This window comes from Cyprinus carpio, chromosome A21, assembly GCF_018340385.1.
Source record: "Cyprinus carpio isolate SPL01 chromosome A21, ASM1834038v1, whole genome shotgun sequence".
NCBI classification, from domain to species: Eukaryota; Metazoa; Chordata; class Actinopteri; order Cypriniformes; family Cyprinidae; genus Cyprinus; species Cyprinus carpio.
Window position 1 is genome coordinate 8,454,115 of NC_056592.1, and position 15,106 is coordinate 8,469,220.

Sequence of the window (15,106 nt, forward strand, 5' to 3'; positions counted from 1 at the left end):
ACCTTTGGGTTACAATTCCGATTCTCTATCCATTAGGCCACGACTGCCCCCAAAACCTCTTGGACAATTTGATTGGAGGGTCTGTTTTTGTTAAGCGTTTTTAAAATCACTATGGGAAATGGAAGAAAAATAAAAACAGTCAGCTAGCTAAAATAAAAATTGCTAGCTGGCTAGAAGACCAGGGATGTTTTTGAGTGGGAATGAAGAGAAAGAGCAGACAAAGTAGTTGAAGTTGAAAATTCAACTGTTAAAGCATGAAATACGATCCCACAAATCAGTGAATTTGAGTTTAATGTGGATGTATTGTTAGTAATGTAATCATTAAAAATAAATAAATAAATAAATAAATAAATAAATAAATAAAAAGCAGCCATTTATATTAATGTGATTCAGAGATGTAGGCCATAATACCAATGTTGTCCACACGAGGGAGCCACAGGATATCAAATCCTTTAAGAACTCAGTTTAAAGACTGTGAAAATTGTTCAATAAATTGACTTGTAGTAAAAAAAAAAATGCATATAAATGTATTATATTTTCATAAAGTTTAATAAAGCCCGATATAATAAGTCAGTAAAGTTTAAAAATAGACCATTATTTTTTTAATCTTAATAATGGTATTGACAAATATGTCAAGTTGTCAGACCCTGAAATACTATATCTATTTTAATATTCTACAGATAGTAAAACGTTCATAAAGACTCATATTTTACTTGAAATTAGATATCCATTGGATAACTATATCATCTACACAAGCCATTGTGCTTGGACTGTGATGATCGCCTCAAGTTAAACTGTATTGTTTCAATTACCTTCTGTGTCGTTGTCCACAATGCTTTGGTGATAGGATTTTGAAATAACAAACAAGGAAAACAATAAAGGGCATGACTTACATTTAAATTTTTTTTCTTGGATAGGATTTTTGTAAAGATAAAATCAACTTTAATTTTGGAAGAGATATCCAATCACATCAGGCCAAAATATGAGGTGTGCTCTGATTGGCCAGCTATCCAGTGCGTTGTGATTGGCTGAATACCTCAAGCGTGTGACGGAAATGTTACACCCCTTAACATACTATGCTGTCTCCCAGGCCAGCAGCACGAGACTCGGTCCAGCTGCTCTGCTCGTGCACATCCCATCATCGGTTCTCTTTTAGCAGTTCAGTCAATGTACTGTTAGGAGTAACTGAATAACTTGGGATATTGGTTTATTTTACATCAGAGGGAGTGTAAGGAACGTTTATAAACCAAATAACTTTAGTAATCTGTGGATTAGTGCGTACTGGAGATGTAAACCATTTCAAACGATTCAGATCGATTTGGTGAACTGGTTCGACCGGTTCACTAAGAAGATCCGATTAAATAGAAAGATTCGTTCGCGATCCAGACATCACTAGACGAGATAAAAACCAATAAAACCCATTACAAACGAGGCATTTGTTGCATCCAGTGGGGACATAATTACTGATTATAATGACTTACACTGTCTTTTTATGCGTTGCATTGCGTATCGTGCTGCGTAAACATAAAACCATGTCTGCATTTGTGGTTCCGGTTCAGGAAACAGTCCTCATCCTCCATAAAATGCGCAGCACACATCTGAATATTTGGGCTGGACTGTTCTGAAACGTTGAAATACAAATTAACCACTAATTTCTAGTCTTGTCCACTTTTGGAAGGCCTAACAAGGTAGTTTCACTTTCACAACGAAACACACAGCGACTTCACAACATGGCAGTGGTAGCAACAGAGAGAATAAAAGTTACGCCTTCTTTCTTTGCGTGAACATTTTGGTGGCGTTATGCAAATCTTCCCACATCGAGATTTGGGGGGGGGTTAGAACAAGACGTTTTAGGGGTGTGTGGTTGACTCTTAACTTTTATAAAGAACATCTCTTTGGATTTGAGGCTTTAGTCTTTGCAACTTTACAGATCTTCTCTATGCACCAAGAGCTTGTAACACTCCAAAGAGAAAGGAAAACTTGAAATAGCATCATATGACCCCTTTAACATGTTAGTAGGCTTCTTCCCTGGCTGACTTTAGGGGGGCGGCGCCCCAGCACGCTCTATTGACCAGCCACCACTGATGTTGCACATGAATGAAATCAAAACTGTTTGGTAAGGGAGAGTTCACTCAATAATGAAAAGTCAATTCACTTCCAAAGATCATTTACTTCCAAACTACATTGTTATTTATTTTGTGGAACTCAAAATTCTAATGAGCTTATCTGATGCTCAAGATATATATATGTATGGCATGACAGAATTTGCATTTTAGGGTGAACTGTCACTTTAAGGGTGTTTATATCTTTGTCAGTGTATTGTCATAGATGTGAGGTACATTTTCCTGGAACTAACGGTTGCAAGAAGCATGAGTTCGATCTCATTACAGCCCCATAGCCACTGCCTATGGCTCTGCCGAAGGTTAATGTGACCATGTGCTGGAAGAATATAGAGCAAATTAGACGTGTGGGATTTCCATATGTTGAGACCCAGTTTTGTTTGTATTTGAGCATGTATGTCACCATCTGTGTGCTTGCCTATGGACCAAGCATGTCCATGTTTGTCTGCTGTGTGTTTTTGCATAATTTTCTCACCTGTCTATATGCAGTTTCTGCGCTAAGAGCTGCCAGTCTTTGCCCTTGGCATTCGCTGTGTCGAAGGTGGCGCAGATTCGCTGGCGAATGGACAGGGGGATTTTGAAGGCCCTGGACCCCGTTTGGGAGGTGATGGTACAGTCTGATTGTGTGAAGAATGGCACTGTGTCTTTTTCACTCTGGAGGAAAGAAGTATTGCAGTGACATATTAGAGTTCAAAGAGGGGTTAAATGTTATGGAGCTTGTCCAGTTTTTGTTTTCAAAATCCAGTTTTTCAGGACCACTTATGTCAAAAACACTAGTAATATCAATTGATCAACACAGACTTCAGTGTTAACTGTATTTATTTAATATCTGATTGATTAAAAATATGATATTTGTATTATAATTAGGGCTGTCAAAATTAAAGTGTTAACTGTTTGTAATTTTTTTTTTCAGTTTAACACGTTAAAAATACAGATGCATCTCAATAAATTAGAATGTCGTGGAAAAGTTCATTTATTCCAGTAATTCAACTCAAATTGTGAAACTTGTGTATTAAATAAATTCAATGCACACCGACTGAAGTAGTTTAAGTCTTTGGTTCTTTTTATTGTGATGATTTTGGCTCACATTTAACAAAACCCCACCAATTCACTATCTCAACAAATAACATTTTTAGTGAATTGTTGGCCTTCTGGAAAGTATGTTCATTTACTGTACATGTACTCAATATTTGGTAGGGGATCCTTTTGCTTTAATTACTGCATGTAAGCATGTAAGTGAGGTGATTGTCAGCATTGTCTGTGTCACCACAGTCATAGATAAATGAGAATACTCAGAATATATGTGTGTGTGTGTATATATATATATATATATATATATATATATATACATACATATATAACACACACACACACACACACACACACACACACACACACACACACACACACACACCAACTGAATTAAAGTTTTAATGTTACTTTTATTAATGTGACATGTTTATTATGATTAATCTCCAATCTGGTCTACAATATAATGCTGTTGAATCACTGCACTCAAACCCTGAGGATATGACACTTTTAAGGTGTACCATGTACATCAGGATTTAAAGAGACAGTGCTGCTTTTAAGGTCAAACCTGCTGCAGTCTGTCATTGATGTAAATCAAAAAAAAAAAAAAGAAATCGCTCCCTGTTCTTTGCTGATGGATTTTTGTAGTTTGAATAAAGACGAATCTATATTCAGTTTATAGTTTATGCATATAGGCTTCAATTTAAAGTTTATGTAAGGATTGTTGTAAGTTCACTTAAATTAAAAGTTGTTATATTTTTCAAAGCCTATTAAATGTAAACAAAATGGTTTTCAATTATAATGTAATGTTGAATGGCTATAATTAATGGCATTAATTGAGGGAAAAGGCATTTAATAGAGTATCAGTAGCAGTATTGGTATCAGTGATACTGGCCTTTATTAATAATAGACCACTTAGTAAAAAGATGCCATTAACTACATATTTACAATTGTTATGTTGTTTCTACATTAATTTGGATATGGAAACTGACAATATAAATATATTATATTAATATGTGATTAATTACAGAAAAATGTGTGATTCATTCGTACATTTTTTAGGTTTCACCTACTCTGAAAATCTCAGAGGTCCACTATATTAAAAATAAATGGACCATCAATATTCCAAACACAATAAGATATCTTATTCTGTTACACTGTCAATATTTCAATATTTTGTCTTTTTATTATGTGTGTTTTTATCTTCCATACCTCAGCAATGGTGGTGTAGACCTGTAGTATCTGCTCATGACCTTTGACCTGCCGAACACTGATCTTACAGGAGAGCTGATTGGCTGCTGGACTGTAGCGCTCCAGAGAAAAGGCACACTGCAGAGGAGACTGGCTACTGCACCACACCTGAGTGAAGGAGAATTCCTGCACCAAAAGAAGAAGAATGAGGAAAAAGTGAATATTTTTAGCAGGAATTAATAGGAAGTATATGTGCCTCCTCTCCTCCTTATTGTTATTCTGCTGTTGGAGCCGCTGAAGCTAATTTACTTAGTGTCATGTCACTGATGGCCCTGCCAGAACACAGCCTAGTATGACAAAACAGGGCTTGCTATGGGTATGATTTGGATAAAAATGTGCCTGCGGTTATAAAGCTTTACGAAGAAACGAATGGTGGGTAAACAGCATTGCGAAAAACACTCTTGAGAATGTGTCATCCAAAAACAGAAACAATGTGACAAAATAATACAAATACAAAAATATAGCTCTACTGCTGTAGCAAACAGAACTAGATAAAAGAGTGCTGCTTGTCCATGCTAAACCTGACACTGTGATACTAAGTGTTCTGGATGATTCCCAGAGCATTGATATGTGGTTGCTAGGATGCTGTTATGGCCCAAGTCAAAATAATCTCTATGTAAGGCATTAAATATGATCTGGGTCCCATTTTCACTGTAAGTATAAGAGATTTTTTGATTGTTTGGCAAGCGAAAATTGTTTTGAAGAGCATCTGAGAATAATATATCACACATTTGTGCAATTTGTTCATTAAAATCATTCCTTAAAACATAAATTTTATAGACACTTTCCAGTAATACCATACAGGTGTAAAAAACATCCTTATCTCCAGGAAAAAGACACCGGATTCCAACCATGGCCTCTGGCTAAACTACCTTAAACAGAGCTGTATTAATATTCATACGACCAGTCAAATGAACACCAGAATTTGACATCTCATTAATATTCAGCCTCATATGCATATTAACAAAACTCATGCATATTCATACGAAGCTTGCATCCATATTTATGAGGACAGCACCTGGCAGGTGGTGAAAGGTTTGATGCTCCACAGGAACTGGGGGATGTCCTGGATGGAGACCTGCAGGTTAAAAGAGTTCGCTCTGAAGAGCAGGGTCTTGGGTTCCTCCAGGAGGCGCCCTCCTCGACCCCGTTCCACGGATACCACCTCCTGCGAGGAAGAGTAAATACAGATATAAATGCTTATGCATAAACACATCCTGACACATACAATACCCTACACCAGAACAGAACTCAACTGATTACTCATGTTTAAATTATTCAGCTGAAAAAAAAAAAAAACAGCCCTCCCACGCTACACAACAGCTATTTCCTGGGTATGGCGGCACCTTTAATCTTCATAACCTGAGAAGATGAAGTGGAAAGTGATTAAAAACCTCAACGCGAGGCTGATGTTCCCAACCCCTAGACCAACAAACAAGTCGAAGAAATGCCTGCATTGCATTTTTTTTTTTTATCTGCAAGAATGGAATTACAATAACACCCTGGGCTTAATATAAAACAAACAAACAAAAACAAAATCTGGCAACACAACAACTAATAAATCTAAAGGTACAATGTCTTCAATTACCATCTCGGTCGAACACAATGAATGTCATCTACCTTTCCCGTGTGCACAAATGCAACACGCACACAGAATGGCATACAGAACAGGAGCGAGAGACACTGGATGGATAGAATCGGCATTGATGAAAGGCACAGGTGATTTTATGCTCTTTGCATCTATTCTGTGGGGATTGTTGACAATGGCACAGTGGCATTAAAAGCATTAGGTGTCTCTCTCTCGCTTTCTCTCTCTCTCGGTCACAAAAGACAGGAAAATAGTCTCTCGCTGTGATGGCTGCTGATCGATCCTAACCTGAATTCATTCGGTTTCCAGGGAGGAATTCATTTGCTGTTTTGTGAAATGCAAACAACACTGACAACAAAGAGTACAAAAGAAGAAAAAACGGCGGGTGAACGGCTGGATAAACAAAGTGGAAGAGTGCTTTGGTGTGGAGAAATACAATCTTTGACCATTCACTCGTGAGTGTGTCCTTTTTGGGATCATGTCTTCACAGAACTGAGACCTGTCTCACACACACACACACACACACACATACTCGCACATGTGCGCACACAGTTTTTCTGTGGTGGAGACTTTCCATTGACTTCTATTGTTTTTATATTGAGCTGGTATTGTCTATACTCTTCACTCTCAGGTTTGCATTTTTATTGAGAATTTATTCAGGCTATTCTACAAGATACATTGGCATTCCTTACGTACACAACTGTAAAAAAAACAAAAACCTTTATTCAGAAAGGAGGCATTAATTGATCAAAAGTGACAGTAAAGAGATGATGCCAGCCCCTCAGAGGACCTCAGATGATGCTAACCCTGAAACAACATACAGAACTACCAAATTTTGCTATAAGTTTGATTGCATCATATAATAATTGCTGTTAATAGTGTTAATCGTCTGTTTGTTTACGTCTTTTTTTTCCGAACATTTCTGCCGTATGCACATAAACTGACAGTCATCACTGATAAGCTACTACTAAATATTGTAGAAACTTAATTTTCTGTAAAGTTGATTTGTATAGTAAAAAGTGCTATACAAATAAACTTGAGTTGAATCGAATTGAATTAAAGAATTAAAGTTTTTTTTTATTATTATTATTATTATTTTTTTTTTTTACTTTCTATTGTTCAAAAATAATAAATAAATCTATCAAAAATATTTAAAACATTATGGAGAATTTTTTTTTTTTTTTTTTTCTTTTTTTTTTTTTTTTTTTTACAAATCATTAAAAGTTAAAAATGTGTAGACAATTTAACAACAACCCAGTAACTTTTTTTTAAATTCATCACATAATTTAGGCCTTTGCTTCCTTGCAATATTATTAAATATGCACATTTTAAGGAGAGCAAAATATGCAGCAGAGAGGTAAAAGTTAGCATAATTTCTTTATTTTATCTCTATATTTTATTTGGCAGTATTATTATAAAATTTGTGTTCTTAGGTTGTCAACTCTGTTACCACAATGAATTACTGCATAAGAGCAAAAAAAAAAAAAAAAAAACCACCATACCAAACCATAATAATAACATCATCATCATTATGCTTTCAAGGTAGTTAACAATTCAAGTTAGACTTTCTTTTTTTATCGCTTTATTTTATGATTTGTAACATTTAACATCTTAAAATATCAACCCTGTTACAATGATTCTCTATGGTACACAACTGATAACTGAAAACTCTACATTTGTAGAAGGAAGCACTTTGTAGTATTACTGCCTTTAACACAGGGCTTGTGACATCTAAACTGTAAAACTTTCAATCCTGGTACCTTTCTGAAGGCATAATAGCATCCCACATATATTAAAGTTTATTAATTTAGCTCGAGTTCAAACACACTCCAGACATCAGTACTTTGTGTGTGTCTGTGTGTGTTTGGAGAGAAAAAATAGAGCTACTAATCTAGTTTGTGTATGTCTTGAGGCTTCAATGCAACACAAAGACATCTCCACATCTCTGTAACCAAGAAGAAAAGATCCATGTGAAACATTAAATATAGATGACCTATTATGCTTTCTTAATAACGTGAAGAGATTGTAAGATCCGTGTGTGTGCAGAACAAAGACTTCTCTAAAGCTATGTCCATTCAACTAGACGTAACAGAATGTAAATCACTTTTAATTAGCGTGCAGAAAATATTCAGTCACGTAGTGAATGTGTGAAGCAAGAGTGGCTCACCGTGTCTTTGTAATTTAAGAAGCTATTCTATCAGTTAGCTGGAGATGTGTGTGTGTATGAGAGAGAAAAAGATTGGTCCAGCTGACTTTCATTGGAGCGTAAAACCAGAGTACCCACAGGGCATGACGGCTAGCCATAACATGCTGCCCCATGAATGCAAATGTCCCATAAGCCGTGGATTTCCATTTAATGCCATATGCAGTGTGAAGGGGATATGCATCATGACATTTAAGATGCCTATACAAAGTCTGTGAAAGCCGAAAATGCAACCTGTGGAAAGACCAGTTAGGACCAGCATGAATTGGTATAAACGAACCAGTGGCTTCTTCACTAGTGCATCAGCATCTGAAACCCATGTGGTGCGCAGTAACACACACAAAGTCTTTACACACCTGAAAAGCATGGGGTGTATCATTGACGCAGTACACTCGAATGCTATAGTTGAGGAAGTTGGGCTCCATGTTTCCAAACGCAGCCAGTCGGAGTCTCTTCCCTGCTGCCTGTGTTAGGGCCTCTCCCACTAAAGCGTAACACCCCGGCCTCTCCACCAGTAGGTGGCAGCACTGAGTGTCCAAGAGGCAGTAACAAGCAGTGCTCTCCTCTTCCACAGTCATGACCTCCTGTCAGAAACACACAAACATTCACAGTCAAAGTCCAGCTGTTGATGTGTCATATGTTAAAGTTTTACACAATATTGACTGCGATTACATTAGTGTTTGCTTCTAGGGACAAATGCAGTGATTAATGATGTCAGTCTCTTTCAGATGGCATCAAACTTTGGTCAGAACAGGTCTGAAACAGACCTCAGACAAGGTAGCACCATATTTAATTGTAGACAGAAATAAAAACGAGACTGTGATGAAAATAAGTTCAGTGGGTTCAATGGATTGTACTGTTGTAAAAAAAAAAAAAAAAAAAAACGGATTGTTCAGTTGATGAAACTCTTTCATGGAAAAAAAAGTTTCAGTAGACAAAAACATCATAAATAGTTTTGAAAGTTAGGTGAGCTAGGACCTTAAGGTGCATTGAGGACTACTATGGTCTTCACTTTCAGATGGCAAAAGAATGCAATCTGCATAATTCTATCAAAAGCTGTATACATTTAAAAACATTTTTAACTATTTAACTTTAAATTTGGACTGTCTCTGTATGGCAGTGAGTTTAGTGCGAGTGAGTAGAAAATATTTTTAGTTTTAAAAAAGTAATAAACAGCAAAAGCATGAAGTTTACTATCTTTGTGTGCTTCCACCCGCTGTGTTTTACTTTATATATGCTTTAGATATGCATTTATTTATGCCGTTTGGAATGCAGTACTATTAAATGCACGAAACTCACACACTGACAGACTTTCACATGTGCTTTGTGTTTGTTGTCCTGAAGCTCGATTGCAGCTGTGGTTAAATGCACTTGCATCTCCGAATACTTTTATATGAAATTGATGTAAATACAGTCAGTTATGTTTTCAGAGTAGGACAAAACATTTGATATATCGAAATATATCTGTGCATTAGTGTAAATGCAGCCTGTTAAAGCTGCCACTGTCTATGATCTCAAGTGGCAATAATGTTGAGCAGAAAAGAAAACCCCATAGCCTATTGTCTGTAAACTTTCGGATACTTAAAGAACACTTATTTTAAATAAGTAATTGTTTTTAAAAGTAGTCTGCTTATATAATAAAATAAAGTAAATTTTGGACAAATTAAATTTGATATAAAATTTATATGAAAATGTAGCAATGTGCAGTAATATTGAAAATGTGAGTTGATAATAATAATAGTAACTGAATTATGAAACCACTGAAGATTCACACCCCTATTTTTAAGATGGCAGTGATATAACTATAAACAAAAAGCATAGAAACTGCAATTTTGGTTATTTTATTTATTTATTCTTAATCATAATATGATTAGTTTCTATTAATAACGAAGGCTATAAGCTCTGCTTGTATTGGGGGTCCCTGCTCCATGTCTTTATTGCATAAGGGGTCCTTGCCCTGAAAAACGCTTATGTTTTTAAAGAATTATACATTTAAAAAACTATTTTATTATTTAATATATATTTTAGTAGGATCTTTAATTAATATTGATTTATTTTATCACATTTTAATTTAATAAATGGTAAAATATTATGGATGTAATCATGAAAAAAATACTATAAAAATATAAATAAGTATGAAAACAAAACTAAAATTAACCCTCCTTTGGCTTTTTTTGTGTGTGTGTTTTATGTGTGTGTGTGTGTGTGTGTGTGTGTGTGAGTGTGTGTGTGTGTGTATGTGTTTGTTTGTATGTATGTGTATGTGTGTGTGTGTGCTATAAATCACTTACCAAATACACCGGATATATTTGTAATTAATGAACACACCCAAAGCTGTTACAATAATAGAAATCGGTGCTGCTCTTTGATGCCTACATGGACACCTGCTATGCTTCAAAAACTGTTGAAATACCAACCATGGTACAATGTTTTTAATAACTTTGGCTACTCTTGTAAAGTCATTGCCCTCATTTTTGGTAGTTTAGGCCATGTGCACAAGTTGTGTGTAAGAGGCCTGCAGATCTGTGGACTACATAAGAACAAAGGCCAAAAAACTGACGAGATATTGCTCTGTATCAGCAGTAATCGGTAGCCTCTACATATGGAGGCGCAGGTTGCCACCTTTACCCTTAATGTGCAAAATGGACTGAGATATTGGCTGGTGTTGTACATCTTTCTGTCAAATTTGGATTAAGTCATGAATATGCTTATCTTTTTTTTGAACATTTGATTACGAGTGTGTGTATGAAAACCATCTAACCATTATGTCATTTATTTGTTAATTGAATGTTTTTGAACATTTGATTACGATCAGTGCTAGAATTACTGTTTTTGAATTGCTTTCCCTCATCTTGAAAACAACCATAACAGTCAAATTCATGAGTAGCGTTACAGCTTCCCATTACCTTCACTTAACTGCAACATCAGTGACAAAAAAGCATTCCAACCAAGAGTAAAAGAAATGTATTTTTAACATTCAACTAAACCATTCACAATTTACCATAAATTATATACGATATGCTGTAATGTTTACAGTACAAGCATGATTCAGAGATAACTTTGCTTAACATCCAAGAGCGGCTTCTACGTCGATCGACTGTTTTTCTTTTCTAGAACACGGTTCAATTGCTTTTAATGCAAAGTAACTAGGCCTCATTGTCATAAGCACTGACAGCTACTTACTTTCGGCAACCCTGAGGTTTTTCACAGACTGCTTCACTTTATAAAATCCCCAGTCAGCATAAAAGAATATACACACGTTAGAAAAAGGTGAAGCTCTTTAGCTGAAATTATGCTTCTCTTTTTTATAGCTCTGCAGATGGAAGCACAGCTTGATTATTATTATATGCATCTGGTATTTGAATGTCAGGAACAGTGGGTGTGTAGAGGCCAGCAGGAACTCGGAGTCCAGGGTTTCCATTTTACCGTCTGAATATAGCTGAAGCTAAGCATAACTTTGTCCCCCGGAGCGACCCAAACCATTTGCGACGGCGGAAAGCTTGATATTTCACGTCTAAACACGCCATTGCACAGAAAGCATTGTCTATTACCCACAAATCAGTGGGCGCACATTAAAGTGTGCCTTTCGTCTCTCTCACACACACAGTAAAAATGCACAAAAAAGGTGTTATTCTCAATTCTGCGGGGACATTACTCTCAGCCTGCCTCTCACTTGCTCTGGCATTATGCCGGTGAGAAAAAAGCTCATTATTTCAGACAACCGTCAGAGGTCTCAGAGTCTTTAACATGGTGTCAAAATGACTCGGTTGCACGGAAAGAAAAGGAGTTGATTGGTATTGTGATGTGTCTTTGAATTAGAGTGTCTGCGTTTGATTATAGTTTGCTGAAATGTCAGGTCGCACACTCAGGCACTCGAAGCTACCCAAACACAAACAGAGATGGTCTCCCCAGGGTCAGTTTGCGTCAGTGAGCTCCAACTCAACTTTGATGAAGTTCTTTCAACATGTAAGAGCAGTACGAATCCCACTTTTATAAAGAACAGCAAAATATCAAAGAGAACGGACGGTGTTAATAAGAGAAGCACAGACAGATGCTCCTTTAAAGTGCACTCAATGCGACTCGGCGATGTAGAAGTCTATTGATTGTGTCATATATTAACCTTCACCATTTTTACTTCAGAATGACAGTTCTTTATAATTACCAGCACACTGCGGTTTCCCATTAAACTACATGATTCAGACTTTACACTCCTTCACGGGAAGGAATTTCTAATGTATTCTAATAGTTAAAGACTAACTGTAATGGTTAAAGATACTATTCTTATGTCAGATTTCTTTTACCTCCCAGCTGTTGTCCTGGGCTTGTCTCTTAAGCTTGATATTCCAGTCTTCTGAACTCACATCCGCACAGTGGGCTATTGTCAAGGCAACAGGGCAGGAAAGGGTCAGGCCAGGGGGTCCGTATGTTACTTCTGGACTCAAAAGTATCTCCTGACCTTCATCAGACAAAGCACTGAAGATAAAGAGACAGAAAGAGAGATTAAATTATATTATTTCAAAACAACAACAACAACAAAAAGATTAAATTAGTATTGCGGCGCTGCAAATACTTTTAGTTCCTGATGATTAACCGCTGTGTTTTTTCTCATTTGTAAGTGACTTTGGATAAAAGCATCTGTTAAATTAATAAATGTAAAAAGTAATGCTTCTGATTCTACTTAATTGGCATTAGACATCAGGTGAAAACACACACACACACACACACACACACACACACACACACACACACACACACACACACACACACACACACACACAGAGGGGGAAAAATCATTTACTGTTGCAAACTCTGACAGGCTTTACAAAACATCCCATAGGAATAAACTAGAGCGTTCAGTGTACTTTTCAATGAAACAACTGTTTGGATACTATCATTACATGGGCTGGAATCAATTGTGACATTTATTTAAAAATGTGGAGGAAAAAAACAAAAAAAAACCAGATTGTGTCCTCTCCGAGTACATTTTAGGTGACCTTGCAAGAACATTATACCATATTTTTAAATAATCTCCCTAAAACTGCATTTATTTCAACTTTGATCAACTTTCCAAACACATAGATCCTATAAAAAAAGAGAAGAAACTGGAGGGCAGCAACAGTTAATATGAGAACTATAATGATAACTATATCTATAACTAATGACACAGAGCAATCATATTGTTGATATCATATCATGATTTTTTTTTTCAGCTGATGAACGATAACAAACATTGATAGCTAATCAGAATCCACCTGAATTTCAAAGAGCTTGAGCATATAAAGTGGCAGATGACAAAACTGCAGCACATGCTAATAATAAACAGAATGTAATTATACACTAATATGTGGACACTAATATGATTATTGCTATAATTACTGGTCTTGGTGTGGGTCTTTATAATTTATTTAACCCCTTAATAACAGTGTGCAGTGAAGCAGTTAATCTATAAACGAATTTGGTTTTATTTTACTAAAATTGAAACTTGAAAACTTGCTGTCCACATTAAAAAAATAAAATACAGATCAAGAGAACAACTTGTGTGAAACGCTCATGGGAAATCCTCGCTCAATATGTGCTGCAGTGTCAAAATAACAGTATTGATTTCACCAGATGATTCCGATGTTGAAATAAATGGAATTAGTTTAGTTAATAAACGTGAGGGCAAGCTACTGCAATAACACCATAAACAAACATAAGCTAGAAACACAAGCAGATTTGTTAATGGAAACATGCCAAGTAGCCGCACAGCTCTCTGTGCAAACAGAAACACAACAGATTAGCCTGCAGACTCAGCACTAACACAGATATATTTTACTTTGTGCTGGTTGAAGTGATTCCAGAGGGCAGTTGGACTTGATCGGGTGTGGATCAGTAAGTGCGTGTGTGTGTGAGTTCACTGGTCGATGGTGTTGTTTGAAGTGCTTTCTGAGGAGCCTGGTGACATATTGAGACGGTTTGGATGTGTTAGCGTCGATCGATATGACTGCTGCGGATCCTCAACAAGGATTAGTCATCTACATCAGGGGGAGTCAGGCTAGCCTGGGTGGCGCCATGGAGAACTAACACATTGACACAGCAGATTACATGAACCAGACACCTGCTGTTAAAGGGGTCATATGATGCAATTTCAAGTTTTCCTTTTTCTTTGGAGTGTTACAAGCTGTTTGTGCATAGATAAGATCCCTAAAGTTGTAAAGACTAAAGTCTCAAACCCAATATAAAAGTTAAGACTCGTCCAAGGCCTCCTAAAACGCCTCATTTAAACACGCCCCCACATGTCTACGTCACTGTGTGGGAAGATTTGCATAACACCACCCAAATGTTCACACAAATAAAGAAGGAGTAACTTTGATTCTCGTTGTAGTATTCTTGCTGCCGCCGCCATGCCGTGGAGACACTGTGTGTTTTGTTGTGAAAGAGAAACTACTTTGTTTGGCCTTCCAAAAGAGGGCACAACTAGAAATCAGTGGTTAAGTTGTATTTACAACACTGTTCCAGAACAGTTCAACCCAAATATTTGTGTGTGTGCAATGTGTGCCGGCTGTTTTGATTCACAACCTGTAAGTATGTTTTCATATTTAAAGAATTTGCCATTGATGATTCAAACGCAAGTTTTGAGCAGTGTAGAGTTGTGCTTGTTGTTCGCATTTCTCCTATCACAAATGCAGACATGGTTTTATGTTTATGCGGCATGATACACAATGCAATGCAACGTGTAAAAAGACAATATAAGTCATTATAATCAGTAATTATGTCCCCACTGGATGCAACAAATGCCTCGTTTGTAATGGGTTTTATTGGTTTTGTCTCATCGCACAGGGACACGACATGAAAGTATGGTAAGGGCATAACATTTACATCACACGCTTGAGGTATTCGGCAAATCACAATGCACTGGATAGCTGGCCAATCAGA

The 15,106-nt window shown here is 36.6% G+C and overlaps 1 protein-coding gene across 2 annotated transcripts in view; it reads right to left on the minus strand.

Annotated features, from left to right (window-relative positions):
• The window catches only part of LOC109110388 (netrin receptor UNC5D-like), a 168,866-nt gene that overhangs the window by 2,510 nt on the left and 151,250 nt on the right, over nucleotides 1–15,106 (minus strand). For both annotated transcript variants that reach the window (XM_042778845.1, XM_042778846.1), the window contains 5 exons: nucleotides 12,493–12,664; nucleotides 8,548–8,775; nucleotides 5,419–5,568; nucleotides 4,362–4,526; nucleotides 2,596–2,774 (listed from right to left, as the gene is read on the minus strand). In XM_042778845.1, coding sequence (XP_042634779.1) covers nucleotides 2,596–2,774; nucleotides 4,362–4,526; nucleotides 5,419–5,568; nucleotides 8,548–8,775; nucleotides 12,493–12,664 — 894 coding nt within the window. The remainder of the gene's footprint in view (nucleotides 1–2,595; nucleotides 2,775–4,361; nucleotides 4,527–5,418; nucleotides 5,569–8,547; nucleotides 8,776–12,492; nucleotides 12,665–15,106) is intronic.